This window comes from Hypomesus transpacificus, chromosome 12 (assembly GCF_021917145.1).
Source record: "Hypomesus transpacificus isolate Combined female chromosome 12, fHypTra1, whole genome shotgun sequence".
NCBI lineage: Eukaryota > Metazoa > Chordata > Actinopteri > Osmeriformes > Osmeridae > Hypomesus > Hypomesus transpacificus.
Genome location: NC_061071.1, coordinates 4,762,956 through 4,780,875, shown reverse-complemented (window position 1 = coordinate 4,780,875; position 17,920 = coordinate 4,762,956). Strand labels below are relative to the sequence as shown.

General features: G+C 42.0%; 1 pseudogene and 3 gene segments (V, D, J or C); 2 read left to right on the top strand and 2 right to left on the bottom strand.

The window, feature by feature from the left end:
- Positions 1–1,255: 1,255 nt before the first annotated feature.
- On the bottom strand, positions 1,256–2,637 carry LOC124474678. The segment is given in 2 exon segments: positions 1,256–1,846; positions 2,549–2,637. A coding segment is annotated over 1 exon segment (246 nt).
- Positions 2,638–8,822: 6,185 nt separating this feature from the next.
- LOC124475023 lies at positions 8,823–9,727 on the top strand. The segment is given in 2 exon segments: positions 8,823–8,905; positions 9,032–9,727. Coding segments are annotated over 2 exon segments (426 nt in total).
- Positions 9,728–12,887: 3,160 nt separating this feature from the next.
- Positions 12,888–13,497, top strand: LOC124475024 (annotated as a pseudogene).
- A 1,419-nt stretch (positions 13,498–14,916) lies between these two features.
- Positions 14,917–16,844, bottom strand: LOC124474888. The segment is given in 3 exon segments: positions 14,917–15,514; positions 16,190–16,285; positions 16,835–16,844. Coding segments are annotated over 3 exon segments (426 nt in total).
- Positions 16,845–17,920: the final 1,076 nt, after the last annotated feature.

The following is a 17,920-nucleotide window of genomic DNA, read 5'->3' as shown; positions in this document are numbered from 1 at the left end:
TAAAAATAGACTTGTAAAAACATACTCTGTTTCTGGGTATTGTCTGTGACCTGGGAGGATCTGGTGCTTGAGCGTGCTGCTAGGCGCGACACATATCATTCACGTTAAGGGGGCACGGATTTTGCAGAGCATCGCTCACACAATCAGCGGGGAATTACGAGCCAAATTGCAGTCTGCTGAATTTGAGGCTGCGTACCAAACACCATCTCCTGGTACTCACCTGATTAACTCACTGAAAAAATTGTGCACCCCTGATTATATACTCATCAGGCTGGTCGATATCCCTGATACTGAATAATTACTGGACAGTCAATTAAAAAGTATAACATATTTTAAAAATACCACAATCATCCTAGTCAGCCTTCCTAATCATCATCATAATCATCATCCCTATCACGATCAACTACCTTTCTACCTCTGTCATCTGTCTCACTGAAACCTAATATCTGACATACACTTCGATTCTGTCATGACGTTTTCTACATCAGATGACAGTTCCTGTCAGAACTCTAACATGAAGACTTGAGAGAAAGTCACCACTTCCATTCCTGTGTTACATTCATCTCAGACAGGAGTTAGATGACTCATAAGCCCCCTCTCCTCTCCCCGCATATTAATGAAACCAGCCCCCCTCACACCTGGCCCAGGCCGGGGTATTTTAGACTCAACTGTTCAACTGTAGATGGAACTGTGGGAGTGAAACTGAGATTTGCATAGTCAGGGTGACTGGTTCTGCCACTCCCAAAATAGAGCAGCACTGTCACCAGATGCTCATATGGCCCCAGGAGATTAAGATAGATTATCACTTAATCATAAGATTATAAGGGTCCTACAGATTAAGGACCCTTTTTCTCACTGCAGAATTAATTAATGTATTTCATCAATGAAATCAAATGTTATTCAGACTGAATCAGATTTGGTTGAGTCTGTCCATAATGGGTGAGCACCACAATCTCATGTTATCAGGGTGGTAAAAGGTAAGCTCTCCTGCTATATGTTGTGTCATGATGACAGATACATATAAGTGATGAATGGAAGCTGATTGAAGTTTGGTCTGGATAATATCTACATTTAGTTACAGTTGTAGTTTCATTGAAACAGCAATGGTTGATAATGTATCATTCTTTGTATTACTTTCATTATTTGACAACAATTGCGTGTTGTAATTAGATATTTTCAATGTACAATCCGATTTGTTGATGCATACTGCAATCAATCAATCAATATTTTTATGAATAAAGTCAAAATTCAGCAGTTTCAAGTTCAACAAGAAATCTTTATTGTCCCATAAAATAACAACATTCCAGCAACAAAGCAAAGCCAACTAACAGAGTGAATAGTGACCAAAAGCAGCAACTTTAGCACTGATAAAACCTCAGTCTACAAACAGTAGCGACACGTGGACTCTAGCAAAGCTCCCTGTTAGTCTGCATGTGAGCCATCTGGGGGACAGAGAATGGCTGAGCACAGAACAGAGTCCCAGCAGAGGAAGCAGCCCCTCTCCACAGGGCTGTGTGAGCCTGGGGCTACTCAGAACACTGCTCTCTCTTCAGGGTGTGAGTGACCGTAGGCTGGGAGCTCTGGTGGGCCTCACAGGTCACCTCCAGCACGCTGGCCCACTCCTGGGCAGTGAGAGTCAGGGTGCTGCTCCAGCTGTACTGGCCGTCCTTCTCCAGGAGCCCCCTGCTGGCCTCCTGGCTCTTCTTGCTGCTCCCGTCCACCTTCCAGCTGAGGGTCCAGTCTGAGGGGAAGCCCTTGTTGGCCAGACACATCAGCGTGGCTGTACTCTTACTGGACAGTTCCTCACTGGAGGGGGGCAGCACCGTCAGGGTGGGGGCACGGTTGCCTGGAGACAAACACTTTACGTCAGATTCCACAACTACACCGCGGTTTAAGAGATTGTCTTTGATGGCAGAGATGAACTTCTGCTATTTCAACCACCGACTCAAACCACTTAATGTTGACACCTTAGGATTCATTTGAAAACTTCAATACATTTTCATAGTGTTATCAAACATTAATTTAATTTAAAACATGAACATGAGTTAGTATATTGAATGAGTATAAGAAGTAGAGTATGAGCATAAGAAAACAAATAAAGGTGTTCTTTCAGGAAATGACTATGGTCATTTCAGGTATAGGATGTTATAAATTGAGCCTGGCAAGTGTCAAAATCTACGGTGTATTTCATGTACAGACAAAATAGATATTAACATAGGTATAGATATCAAAATGAAAGGGCTTACATAACCAAAAACCACATGTCAAATCGTGTTAGATGATTTGAAAATCCACCCTTGAACAAACGGCTTTAACATGAAGCAAAAACACAAACTTTGTGATCAAGCTATTTAAAAGGTTCGACCGAAAATAGATCAATGAAAAAAGAGAAATGATCTCTAAAGTTAGAATGATCTAAACTTACTGGTTTCATTTTTTTTATTTGTATTAAATAGAAGTGAACACTGAAAAAAAAGAATCTCAACATGTCCATAAAAAAGCAGACACTCAAAAAGTTACATCTGTTTAAATAAAGTTTTTCACTTACTTCCAACATCCAGTCTGGTACCACCACCAAATGTGTACCACAGTGATACAATCCCTATCACTGCCCGTACAAAAACCTCACTCCTATTGCTGCTGAATTCACAGCTTCTTTAGACTTTAGTTAATTTGTTTAAAAAGCAAGAATACTTCCAGAGTGATTCATTTTAATTGCTACTTCAGTGAATGAGGAAATATTATTATTTTCAATGAAAAATTATGAAATGCAATTATTCAGAATTTTCAATTTTTATTTTTATTTTTATCTAAGAAGTGACAGTTTATATGAATATATTTTAAGTCAAACAAAGAGAAGATTCAATCTTTATCAAATACTTACTTCCAACATCCAGTCTTGTGCCTCCACCAAAAGTCCACCACAGTGATTGACTCTGGTTAAGTCGCCGTACAAAAACCTCTGTGTGTTGAGATGCTGCAGCTCTACCAGAGCATACAGCTGCTGTCTGCTACAACCTGGACTCACAAAACACTGCACTGTAGTACAGCATACTACACAATCCTGCACTACACTCTCTTCAACAGCAGCAGAGGTTCTGTCTCCAACATCATGTGAGTTGGGTCTTTCTTGTATTCCTACTCCATGTTTCATCTACTCTGGTGAACCTCTCATGTGTCGTCCTCATCAGAGTCCATGACAACAGAAGAGCCAGTCTCCAGCCTTAGATCCACTGTTAGTATTCCTCCATATTGTCCAGAGGCCAGAGAGCAGCTGGGACAGTGATCCATATTGTATATTCCTTTATTCTACATGCTGATCCCAGACTTAACAGTGGGGGTGAAGTCACGGAGGACAGACTCTACTAGCAGAGAATCCCAGCAGCTGTAGTCGACACAAATGTTCACTGACTGATTTAAGGAACTTAGTCCAAGCATGAGTGAACTGGCTGCTGATAGCAGACATCACCACATGTGGAAGATGACCTCTGCTTATGGTCAGAATGATATAAATTTCAACAATGTTTTAGACAGAAGGTTATTGACATCATGATGATCTGACTGTCCTTCAATTTCTCAAAACATTTAGGAATGATCCACTTAAAATACATTGGACATTAATTACAAAGCACTCTTTTTATTCTCATTCAAAGATATTAATTTGTACAAATGTTTTCATGGTTACATTTAATATCCATATAGACGTACTTAACACCATTGGGGAGAAGGACATCATTATGTTAAAATCTCCAGGGAACATCCCCAGTAACTGAAATAGATACTGGACTTATTTGCATACTGAATGTATGAGCTTCAGTAGTCTGGGAGTGTTTATATGTGAGTTCAACGTTTCATGACTGAGAGCTGTATCATCAGAACCCACAACAATCATGACTGATTATCAGCATTGTGTGGATCGTAACTCTTTTCATTCAGGGTAAGAAGTCAATGACATTCCTCACAAATGTGTTTACATTTACAGTACATGTGAGTCAGATGCATGTCTATTCAAAGTCAAAACATTTTAAATGTTGTCATGTTCAACATTGTGTTTAACAAGCTCTACATTGTCTCTTTTGTAGAGTCCAGAGGACAGATCACTGTGGCTCAGACTCCTGCAGTGACAGTTGTTCTCCCAGGACAGACAGTCTCTCTGCAGAGTACCCCCTAGTAGAGGGCGTAGTAGGCCTGTTTAAGTCCTCTGCCCTCTTACACATGTTTCAGACTTGACTTAGTTTTATTTAAATGACACAAGGCTTCCAGCTTGATACAGTGAGCAGACAGTAGAGACTGACAGTACATGATGGGTTAAGATGTTGATATGTGCGGCAACCCCACTGGCAAGGGGAGACTGAGGTCCCTTGGTGCCTTCAGCACCAGACACACCACCTCCACCCAGCACCCAAGCTCTCCATATTCAGCACCAGACACACCACCTCCACCCAGCACCCAAGCTCTCCAAGTTCAGCAACCCTTATGTTTCCCCTCCTCAGCTCATTGAGGAACAGTGAAGCTGCACCTCATTCCCTCAACAGCCTCTCTGCCTACAAAAGCAGAGACACAGCAGGACAGAGGGAGAGAGCACGACCTGAGGGAGGACAGACGGGTGACAGGTGGAGTGCGGCACCAAGGAACGAAGACTGACCTGTTCTTGTCAGTGTACTCTGCAGAGTAAAGGCATCGCCAGGGTGACTAGCTGAAAAAGATTGCTTTAATCACGGTGAGCCAGAGGGACCCACAGTGCATGGACAACCTTGTAAAGGCTACTGATGCATGTGGTGCCACTAAAGCTTTGGTGAATGCCGGGAGGCCAAAGAGGCCAGTGAGAGGACCGCCAGCCACAGAAGGCAAAGACGGAGGCGGTGAGAGAGTGTCTGAGACCAACCACGCTCAGGATAAGAGCGTCTGCTAAATGACTAAATGTAAATGCAAATGCTTCATCCCTAATTATAATACCATAGCAACCCCACTAACAAACCTGACCAAGGACTCTAAGCCAGTACGGGTGATATGGACGGACGCTACAGAAAGGGCTTTTACTACCCTGAAATCCTTGTTGTGTACAAACCCTCTGTTGAGAATGCCTGACTTTAAAGGCCTTTTTACCGTGTTTCCAGATGCCTCAGAAACTGGGATAGGGGCGGTGCTGTCGCAGGGTGAGGGAGGGGAGGCGCATCCCGTTGTGTATATCAGTCTCTAGCTTTCCAACAGAGAATGGAAGTAAGCCACCGTGGAATGGGAAGCCTTTAAGCTATTAAATGGGCACTGGAATACTTGAGGTACTACCTTTTAGGAAGGAGTTTCCGCCTAGCCACGGACCACGTGGATGGCGGAACAGAAGGACTCCAACAGTAGGGTTACAAGGTGGTAGCTGGCACTACAGGCCTTTTGACAAGTTTGACGTTGTACATAAACCAGGAAGGTTGCTTGGGAATGCGGACGCGCTGTCTCGCTGTGAACGTTGGGGGCACGGCTGGTGCAAGACCCTCTCGGTCTGACTTGTTGGGGGGCTTATGTAAGAGGGCAGAGGACTTATATAGGCCTACTACACCCTCTACTGGGTGGCAAGGCAACGTAAAAGCCAGGGTGACTAGCTGAAAAGGATTGCACTAATCACTGTTTGTACCCCGAAGGTCTGGATTGAGGCTACAAAAGGAGCAAGAACAGAGAATGGGATTAAAACTATTACCATACAAACGCTCACACATGATCTACTATGACCTTGTTGATACAGGAAACAAGCCTAACTAAAACATCTTACTATCATTGTATCAATATGATTAACAAGCTTCAAAATAACTTACTTGAAGTTCTTAAGGAGTACTGACACAGATTTTGTCATTTACTTTGAACAGCATATGATTTGTTAAGTCTGCCTCTTTACTTACAGGATTTGTTCTGTGCTCAGCTTGTTCTCTATCCTGGGGGGTATTCCAGGTAGCGGGTTTAACAAACTCTGAGATAAACCCTGAACTCTGAGTTGAGTTACTCTAACATGGGAAACTCTGAAAATTCGGTTCCAGAAAAGCTGATATGAATTTGTTATCTCAACTCGGAGTAGGCTACGTCAACTCAGAGTTAAGCGCGGGCATTAGAACTATTGAAAGCCAACATCAATGGAGCTCCGATTCTAGGATCCACCATGGCACACGGCGAAAAAAACTTTGCATACTCCACCAAACTTCAGATACAAGTTTTATTTTGTGTTTATGGTCGAGCACATATTCCAGGAAAAAAGCAACACGGCTGTAGCAGCGTATACAAGTGGCGTGGGAGGCAATTGCTGCCGAGTCAATGCATACATTTGAAGGCAATAGCCAGCCATAAATTGAAAATGTTTCCCCACTGTTTGTTAATATTACAGGAGAAAAAGTGTTCAATGTTTTATTAATGTAAAACATACTACGAACCGGTAACGCATATTTTGCTTAGGCTATAGGCTCTACTCTTGTGATTGTAGCCTCGACGTCACCTTAGTTTTAATCATATTCGACATGATACTAAGTAAATATCAATTGGTGCCTATTTCAATTTGTAGTAGCAGTTTCCCCCAACAGAATGTTTTTCATCAAAAGATGATGATGATGATGATGATGATGATGATGATGATGATGATGATGATGATGATGATGATGATGATTAAGATGATTAAGATGATTAAGATGATTAAGATGATTAAGATGACGAAGAGACATTGACTGCTGCCGCAGAAATGGATGCAGAGAATTATGTATGTAGCTACTGGTAGTTCTCTCAACATCTACTTTTATTTACAGGCTTGTACGGAATTGTCAGTTACACTAACATTGTGAGAATAATTAATATTAAAAAAACGATTTGCACATTCTGATCCTGTTGAACAGAGCATGGATGCTGTATACAGTGAGATGTTCATTTAATGGCAAGTGAATTTTGCATGTTGAACTGTGAAATGTAGCTAATGTAATCTCATGAATACTCAGTTACAAGTAAATGAGTTGTACAAATTGCACCTCGTGAAGAAAGTGCCAAAAACTGACCAAGAGATGGTGTAGGCCTACTTAAAGTAGAAGAATAAAGGCTAATCTCCAAAAAGATTTACTGGAACACCAGTTACGGGAGGATGCATGGTCACAGGTGATGTTAATTGTAGGAACAATAACCTACATTAATATTAATTGTTGAATTTGCTGAATTTCAATTTTGACCAGGAGATGTTGTACATAGGGCAGAAGAATAAAGGCTGATCTTGTAAGGCTATCCACCTGCCCCCACCTCTCATATGGTAAAATATGGAGTTACTGGATGGAGTCTCAACTTGATGGCTCTCACATCTTTGTAACTTACTGTAGCATTGCTAGACATGTTGATAAGTAAGGGTCAAGATTCTGGTGTGATTGTAGTTGTTCTTGGGTATAAAAGGAATTGTGAAGCATTGTTCTGTGGATTCTTGATCTCCTGAGACCTTCTCCACAGCTCTGGCTTGGCCTAGGCCTACTCCTTCTTCCTCACCTCATGCTTTCTATCTCTGGTTTACAATAATCATGGTAGAGTAGGCATAAGAGTTAACTTAATTGATTGCATTCATTTGCAATATGATAAAATGATAATATTATTTAACCTTAATTTGACCATTCTTACTCTGATTTAACCCAAAGAGTCAAATACCTGTAATTCCATTGGTATTGGCATTATTTGGTTAATGTTAATACACTGTTCAGTTTCCCATCTTCCTTCAAACCATAGGGGAATTAGTTTAGGTTGTTTGGCCAATATATTGACCCCCAACAATGTTGAAATAGATTTGCTGAAATAACAGTTACAGGACGGTAGCCTACATCATGTAAATTGTAGGAATCATATGAATCATGTAAATTGTAGGAACAATAGCCGATAGAAATAGGCTACTCATTGTTGGATTTCTATTTGTAGGCAATAAAGAAGACCAAATATAATTTCAATTAATTTTCTTTATTTCAGTGGCAAAAGGTATTTCGTCCATTCTGAGTGCAAATCCACGGCGAGTAACACTATCGATGAAGACCCAAGGGCTGAGAATGTTGCTAAAATAAATTACAGATTGTGACAGGAAACGGTGACGTTAATTTAGGTATTTATCAGGGAATTAAAGTACATCAAACCGCAGTCTTAAAATCGTCTCCCGGCGTATAACTAAGCGAATTACATTTTGTTTGAGATCGCTCGGCTGAACCAGGAAATGATATGCCGTGTCTGCTAACCCTATCAGGCTAAGAAAGTGGGGGCGGATCGGTTGAAAGCAGAGTTCGGCATGGAAAACCTGCTAGCGAGCAGGTTAGTTTCAAGGAGTAAGTTACCATGGAAACTTACCAAAAGGTTTCGTTACCTCTCTTTCTGGAACGTGGAACTCGGAGTATGCCTCTTTTCAGGGTTAAACAACTCAAAGTTTTCATTAAACCCGCTACTTGGAATACCCCCCTGCTCATTTATAACATGATGTAGACTAACAGGAATCTTTGCTAGAATCCCTTTGTCACTGTCAACAGTGGAATCTGAAAAGCACTTATACTTGTTCAGTATTCATTTGTGGAATGTGGCATAGTGAGTGTTTGCGTTTGTGATATAATGAGTGGTTTGTGTTTCTGGTATAATGGGTGTTTGAGCCCTATATATAATTCCAATGGTCTATGTGTTTGTGCCGCCAACTTTATTACGGGCACTTTGCACCAGTCTCTTGAACTACAAGAGACTGTGGGTCCAAAAAAGCCTGTCTGCACAGAGAGGACACTTTGCATAGGCAGCACATGCTTCAGTGGTCTGGGAGTGTTTATAGTCCTGTGAGTTTAACACCTCCTGACTGAGAGCTTCTCCTTCATGACAACAGAACCCACAACAACCATGACTCTGATCACCCTCTTCATCTGGACTCTAGCTGTCTACATACAGGGTAAGAGAGATCTATGAAACACCATTTATTCAAACAGCTCAAACGACGGATGATTAAATTATGTTCTGTTAATTGAGTTAAAATAGATGCTTTTGTATGGTAATAACGTTCTTTTTTCACCTATAGAGTCCAGAGGACAGATCACTGTCACTCAGACTCCTGCAGTGAAAGCTGTTCTCCCAGGACAGTCCGTCTCTCTGCAGTGTAAAACCAGCAGTGATGTGCATGGAAATTGTTACAATGGTCAATCATGGGGTCACCAGTGTCTAGCGTGGTACCTCCAGAAACCTGGAGAACAACCCAGTCTCCTGATCCGCACTGTTAAAACGCTGCACACTGGGACTGCATCTAGATTCAGTGGCAGTGGATCTGGGAGTGACTTCACTCTGACCATCAGTGAAGTCCAGGCTGAAGATGCAGGAGATTACTACTGTCAGAGTTTACACTACCCGAACAGTGTGTACGTGTTCACACAGTGATACAGAGCCGTGCAAAAACCTCCCCTCGTCAGATTGCACAGTGACTGCATTGCTACAGCTGGGACCTACTGCAGGTGCTGAAAGGGAAGAGACAGTCACATGGAACACTGACTGGCCTTGGTTACACTGAGCTAAATATGTCAGTGATGTTCATATGTCAACTAACCCACCCTCATGTCAAAGCAGTCCTGAAAACCTTTTAGCTCATAATGTTTAAATATGAAATGACTCAAGAACAAAACATCATCTTTATATATTTGTTTAAAACATGTCTTCACTGGCTCATTCATTCAGACTTACTAGTGTTCATCAGGCTGATCAACATTCCTGGCACTGAAAAAGTACTGGAAGTATAATGTGTTCCAAAAATACCACAATCATCCTAGTCAGCCTTCTTAATTATTATCCCTGTCATGATCATCTACCTTTTTGCCTCTGTCATCTGTCTCACTCAAACTTTAAAATCTGGCATCCCCACACACTTCAGCTGGTCCAGACAACATACCTGTTTGTGTACTGAAGGACAGTGCAGAGGAGCTCAAAGATGTCCTCACAGACATCTTCAACACCTCTCAGTCAGGTTGTTGTTACCACGTGCTTCAAAGCCACTAACATTATTCCTGTGACAAAGAAGTCACCTCCATCATGCTTCAATGACTACTGCCCTGTTGCACTGACCTCCGTTAGTATGAAGTGCTTTGAGTGGCTAGTCATGCGGCACATCAAATCCATCTTCCCACCCTGCCTGGACCCTCTTCAGTTTGTCATATGGGACAAACTGCTCCACTGATGATGCAACATCATCTGCCCTCCACCCAGTCCCACACACCTGGACCTTAAGGGGTTGTATGTGAGAATGCTGTTCATGGATTTTCGTTCAGCATTCAACACCATCATCCCTCAGCAGATAATCTTGAAACTGGATCGGCTTAGAGTGAACACATATCTCTGTAATTGGCTGCTGGACTTCTTTATTGGTAGATCACAAGCAGTGCGGGTCGGCACCAACACATCCAGCACCATCATGCTGACCCAAGGGGTCCACCAAGGATGTGTGCTCAGCTCCCAGCTCAGTGGGACTAATCAGCAACAACTACGAGACAAACTGCATGAAGGAGGCAAGCCTCCTGGCCAAGTGGTGTAAGAACAAGAATAACATCCTCTGTCTTTCTGTGGAGAAAACGAAGGAGATGGTCATCAACTTCAGTAGAGGCCCCAACAAGTACCCACCACTGACCATCAACTGCGCTGCTGTCGAGAGGGTCAGCAGTGCAACATTTCTGGGAGAGTACATGACTGAGAACCTCCCCTGGACAACCAACACCACATCGCTAGCTAGGAAGGATCACCAACGACTTTTCTTCCTCCACAAACTGAAGAGAGCGAGAGCCCCGGCACCTCCAGTATCAGGTGCACATTCTACCGGGGCACCATTGAAAGCATCCTGACCAGCTGCATCACTGTATGGAACTGAAGCTGCACTGCATGCAACAGGAAGACCAAGCAGTGTATAGTGAATGCAGCCAGCAGGATCACTGGTGCCCCATTCCCCCACCCCCCCCCCCCCCCCCCCCCCCCCCCCCCCCCCACTCTCGGACATCTACAACACCCGTCTCACCCTATAGCAAACAGCATCACTGCTGATGCAACCCATCCCTCCCACACCCTGTTGGATGGCCTCCTGCCATCTGGGAGAAGGTACCGGGCCAGATTCACACATCAGGTTGTGAGGATGCTGAACTCTCTCCCCACTCTCCCACTCCTCTTCCTTGCTCCGGGAGTCAGATGGCTGAGAGGTGAGGGAGTCGGACTAGTAATCAGAAGGTTGCCGGATCGATTCCCCGCCAAGCCAAATGACGTTGTGTCCTTGGGCAAGGCACTTCACCCTACTTGCCTCGGGGGGAATGTCCCTGTACTTACTGTATGTCGCTCTGGATAAGAGTGTCTGCTAAATGACTAAATGTAAATATATAAATGTATAATGCTCCCATAAATCCCTCCATACGCACTCTTGAACTCTTTACTTCCCTCCCCCATCTACAGCACCAGCCACTTTACACAATAAAAGACAATATACCATCTGTTGTACATGTTGTACATAATTCTCTAATACATACATAATTCATCTGTACATCTTGTCTTTTAACATTTCTACATACGTATTGTTTTTTAAAATATTTTTTAAATATTGTATGTCTGCCTTTTTATATTCAAACACCGTGGGTCTGAGGGAAACTTAATTTTGATTCCTCTGTGTTTCGTGTTCATATGGCAGAATTGACAAAAATGTTAGTTCAAGTTCAAGTTGACTCTGGAACATGTGCATATAGAGGGTGTTGTTTGTGTAGTGAGCAGTGTTTATAGCCATGCCTGTCCAATGCTCGTCAGTCACTGGATCAGAACCTCTAGACAGTCATGTCTTTCAGCTTCCTGTCCATCGTACTACTTGCCATGCTCTTTTAATAGGATCTTACTGAACTCATTAAAACTGATTCAAAAAGTGTGGAATTCCCTTTCTAGCATCAAATGAAACCCAGAATACGTAGTTGGTTTGGGCGAATGTTTACAACGTCAGGCTCCGAGCCTGATTAACATTCGGATCAATAAGCAATCTCAAAAATAGTAACGATAAAAAAATAATACGATCCCTTTTCGTAATCATAATACCCCTCGAGAAATGTTCACTGCAGTCAAAGCAGGCTGCATCCGGCCCTGCCAGCTAACATCACAAACCTCACCAAAGAGAAGCAGTTGCAGCCATCATAATAGGGGCGAGTTAATTAAATGTTTGACCAAATATAGCAGGCACATCCTTAAGTTGATAATTATGCACGACCCCAAATTATTTTATAAATATCCAAATGGCCCTTGGCAGAAAAAAGGTTCCCCACCCCTGATGTAGACTAACCAGAAGCTTTGCAAGAGTCCCCTTGTCACTGTCAATAGTTGAATCTGAAAAACACTTGTTCTACATTCATTTGTGGAGTGTGGTATAAGGAGTCTTTGAGACATTGATTTCATGATTTAAAGGAGAACAGCTTTCACTGCAGGAGTCTGAGTTACAGTGTTCTGTCTTCTGGACTCTGTAAACCCACTCACACACTGAAGTACCCACACTGACCACTAGAGAGAGACAGACAGAGAGTGTGGCTACTTTTCATTTGTGGAGTGTGGTATAAGGAGTCTGATGTAGACTAACAGGAATCTTTGATACATTGACTTAATAATTTAAAGAACAGCTTTCACTGCAGGAGTCTGAGTCACAGTGTTCTGGACCCACTCACACTCTGAAGTACCCATACTGACCACTAGAGAGAGACATGCTGTGGTTTTTGAGACATCAAGCCTCAGTTCACATATCTCTTCAACTACAGTTTCTCTGTGGGTCCAAGAAAGTCTGTCTGTACAGAGAGGACACTTTGCATAGGCAGCACATGCTTCAGTGGTCTGGGAGTGTTTATAGTCCTGTGAGTTTAACACCTCCTGACTGAGAGCTGTCTTTCATGACAACAGAACCCACAACAACCATGACTCTGATCACCATCTTCATCTGGACTCTAGCTGTGTACATACAGGGTAAGAAAGATCTATGAAACACAATTTATTCAAACAGCTCAAACGACGGACGATTAAATTATGTTCCATTAATTGAGTTAAAATAGATGCTTTTGTATGGTAACAACGTTCTCTTTTCACCCATAGAGTCCAGAGGACAGATCACTGTGACTCAGACTCCTGCAGTGAAAGCTGTTCTCCCAGGACAGTCTATCTCTGCAGTGTAAAACCAGCAGTGATGTGTATGGAAATTGTTACAATGGTCAATCATGGGGTCACCAGTGTCTAGCGTGGTACCTCCAGAAACCTGGAAAACAACCTAGTCTCCTGATCCACACTGTTAGAACGCTCCACACTGGGACTGCATCTAGATTCAGTGGCAGTGGATCTGGGAGTGACTTCACTCTGACCATCAGTGGAGTCCAGGCTGGAGATGCAGGAGATTACTACTGTCAGAGTTTCCACTACCCTAACAGTGTCTGGGTGTTCACACAGTGATATAGAGCCGTACAGAAACCTCCCTCAGTCAGACTGCACAGTGACTGCACTGCTACAGCTGAGACCTACTGCAGGTGCTGAGAGGGAAGAGACAGTGACATGGTACACTGACTGGCCTTTGTTACACTGAGCTGAATATATCAGTGGTGTTCATTGTAATATTTGTGTAAATAACCAGGCAGTACAGTTTGTGCTGTTTAGTCAAACCACAAAACCCCGTGAACACTACAACCCCGCAAATAGTGCGCAGGTGCATTTCCTATTAGATGTCGTAACATAACAGTGCCATAATACAATACTGCTTGGCAACAGCATAGTAACCAAGATAATATATTTCAAACAACCCACCCTCATGTCAAAGCAGTCCTGAAAATGTTTAGGCTCATGACGTTTAGATATTAAATCACTTATAGAAGTACAAAACATAATTTTTATATATATTTGTATGAAACATGTCTTCACTGACTCTCTTATTCAGACTTAATGTTCATCAGAGACTATATATTCATCAGGCTGGTCGATATCCCTGATACTGAATAATTACTGGACAGTCATTTAAAAGGTATAACATGTTTTAAAAATACCACAATCATCCTAGTCAGCCTTCCTAATCATCATCATAATCATCATCCCTATCACGATCAACTACCTTTCTACCTCTGTCATCTGTCTCACTGAAACCTAATATCTGACATACACTTCGATTCTGTCATGACGTTTTCTACATCAGATGACAGTTCCTGTCAGAACTCTAACATGAAGACTTGAGAGAAAGTCACCACTTCCATTCCTGTGTTACATTCATCTCAGACAGGAGTTAGATGACTCATAAGCCCCCTCTCCTCTCCCCGCATATTAATGAAACCAGCCCCCCTCACACCTGGCCCAGGCCGGGGTATTTTAGACTCAACTGTTCAACTGTAGATGGAACTGTGGGAGTGAAACTGAGATTTGCATAGTCAAGGTGGCTGGTTCTGCTACTCCCAAAATAGAGCAGCACTGTCACCAGATGCTCACCTGGCCCTAGGAGATTAAGAAAGATTATCACTTAATTATAAGATTATAAGGGTCTTACAGATTAAGGACCCTTTGTCTCACTGCAGAATTAATTAATGCATTTAATAAATGAATTCAAATGTTATTCAGACTGAATCAGATTTAGTTGAGTCTGTCCATAATGGGTGAACACCACAATCCCATGTTTTCATGGTGGTAAAAGGTAAGCTCTCCTGCTATATGTTGTGTCATGATGACAGATACATATAAGTGATGAATGGAAGCTGATTGAAGTTTGGTCTGGATAATATCTACATTTAGTGAAACAGCAATGGTTGATAATGTATCATTCTTTGTATTACTTTCATTATCTGACAACAATTGCGTGTTGTAATTAGATATTTTCAATGTACAATCCGATTTTTTGATGCATACTGCAATCAATCAATCAACATTTTTATGAATAAAGTCAAAATTCAGCAGTTTCAAGTTCAACAAGAAATCTTTATTGTCCCATAAAATAACAACATTCCAGCAACAAAGCAAAGCCAACTAACAGAGTGAATAGTGACCAAAAGCACAACACGTCAACTTTAGCACTGATAAAACCTCAGTCTACAAACAGTAGCGACACGTGGACTCTAGCAAAGCTCCCTGTTAGTCTGCATGTGAGCCATCAGGGGGACAGAGAATGGCTGAGCACAGAACAGAGTCCCAGCAGAGGAAGCAGCCCCTCTCCACAGGGCTGTGTGAGCCTGGGGCTACTCAGAACACTGCTCTCTCTTCAGGGTGTGAGTGACCGTAGGCTGGGAGCTCTGGTGGGCCTCACAGGTCACCTCCAGCACGCTGGCCCACTCCTGGGCAGTGAGAGTCAGGGTGCTGCTCCAGCTGTACTGGCCGTCCTTCTCCAGGAGCCCCCTGCTGGCCTCCTGGCTCTTCTTGCTGCTCCCGTCCACCTTCCAGCTGAGGGTCCAGTCTGAGGGGAAGCCCTTGTTGGCCAGACACATCAGCGTGGCTGTACTCTTACTGGACAGTTCCTCACTGGAGGGGGGCAGCACCGTCAGGGTGGGGGCACGGTTGCCTGGAGACAAACACTTTACGTCAGATTCCACAACTACACAGCGGTTTAAGAGATTGTCTTTGATGGCAGAGATAGACTTTTTCTGTTTTTTCAACCAACGACACAAACCGCTTAATGTTGACACCTAAGGATTTATTTGAAAACTTCCATAAATTTTCATAGTGTTATCAAACAGATTCATTTAATTTAAAACATGAACATGAGTTAGTATATTGATATATGAGAAAACAAATTACGGTCTTCTTTCAGGAAATGACTATGTTCATTTTTAGGTATAGGATGTAATAAATTGAGCCTGGCAAAATCTACAGTGTACTTCATGAATAGACAAAATAGAAATTGAGTATAGATATAAAAATGAAAGGGCTTACATATACAAAAACCACATGTCAAATAATGTTAGATGATTAGAAAATCCACCCATGAACAAACGGCTTTAACATGAAAAAAGAATACAAACTTTGTGATCAAGCTATTTAAACGATTCAACCAAAAGTAGATCAATGAAGAAGAAAAAAAAGATCTTTAAGGTTGTAACGGTCTACCCATGCTGGTTCAATGTTTTAATTTTTAGTAAATAGAAGTGAACACTGAAGAAAAAAAAAATCTCGACATGTCTATAAAAAAGCAGACACTCAAAAGGTTACATTTATTTAAGTAAAGTTTTTCACTTACTTCCAACATCCAGTCTGGTACCACCACCAAATGTGTTCCACAGTGATACAATCCCTATCACTGCCCGTACAAAAACCTCCCTCCTATTGCTGCTGACTTTACAGTTACTTTAGACTTTAGTAAAGTTGATTAAAAAAGCAAGAATACTTCCAGAGTGATTCATTTCAATAGCTTCTTTAGTGAATAATTAAAAAACCTTAGAGTGTTACATTCATTTTCAAAGAAAATTTCAGAAACACAAGGATTCTGAATTTTCTTTTCTTTTTTCTGAGAAGTGACAGTTGATATAAAGATATTTTAAATCAAACAAAGAGAAGATTGAATCTTTTTCAGATACTTACTTCCAACATCCAGTCTTGTGCCTCCCCCAAAAGTCCACCACAGTGATTGACTCTGGTTAAGTCGCCGTACAAAAACCTCTGTGTGTGATGCTGCAGCTCTACCAGAGCACACAGCTGCTGTCTGCTACAACCTGGACTCACAAAACACTGCACTGTACTACAGCATACTACACAATTCTGCACTACACTCTCTTCAACAGCAGCAGAGGTTCTTTCTCCAACATAATGTGAGGTTGGTCTTTCTTGTATTCCTACTCCTTGATTCAGGACCTACTCTGGTCAACCTCTCATGTGTCGCCCTCACCAGAGTCCATGACAACAGAAGAGCCAGTGTCCAGCATCAGATCAACAGTTAGTATTCCTCCATATTGTCCACAGGCTAGAGAGCAATTAGGACAGTGATCCATATTGTATATTCCTTTATTCTACATGCTGATCCCAGACTTAACAGTGGGGGTGAAGTCACAGAGGACAGACTCCACTAGCAGAGAATCCCAGCAGCTGTAGTTGACACAAGTGTTCACTGACTGATTTGAGGAACTTAGTCCAAGCATGAGTGAACTGGCTGCTGATAGCAGACATCACCACATGTGGAAGATGACCTCTGCTGATAGTCTGGTCAGAATGACAGAAATTTCAACAATGTTTTAGACAGAAGGTTATTGACATCATGAAGGACTGACTGTCCTTCAACTTCTCAAAACATTTAGGAATGATCCACTTTCAATACATTAGACATGAATTACATTTACATTTAGTAATTTAGCAGATTACAATTACAAAGCACTCTTTGTATTCTTATTCAAAGATATGAATTTGTACAAATGTTTTCATGGTTACATTTAATATCCATATAGATGGATACTTAACACCATTGTGGAGAGGGACATAGTTAAGTTCAGATCTCCAGGCAACACCCCCGTAACTGAAAGAGATACTGGACTTATTTGCATACAGAATGTATGTGCTTCAGTAGTCTGGGAGTGTTTATATGTGAGTTCAACGCTTCATGACTGAGAGCTGTTCTTCATATTATCAGAACCCACAACAACCATGTCTTTGATTATCAGAGTGGTGTGGATCCTAACTCTTTTCATTCAGGGTAAGAAGTCAATGACATTCCTAACAAAGGTGTTTAAGTATACTGTACATGTGAGTCAGATGCATGTATTTTCAAAATCAAAATGTTGTCATGTTCAACATTGTGTTTAACAAGCTCTACATTGTCTCTTTTGCAGAGTCCAGAGGACAGATCACTGTGACTCAGACTCCTGTAGCAAAAGCTGTTCTCCCAGGACAGACAGTCTCTGTGCAGTGTAAAACCAGCAGTAATGTAGTCACAGGCTGTTATAGATCAGGTAACCCTTGTCTATCCTGGTATAACCAGAGA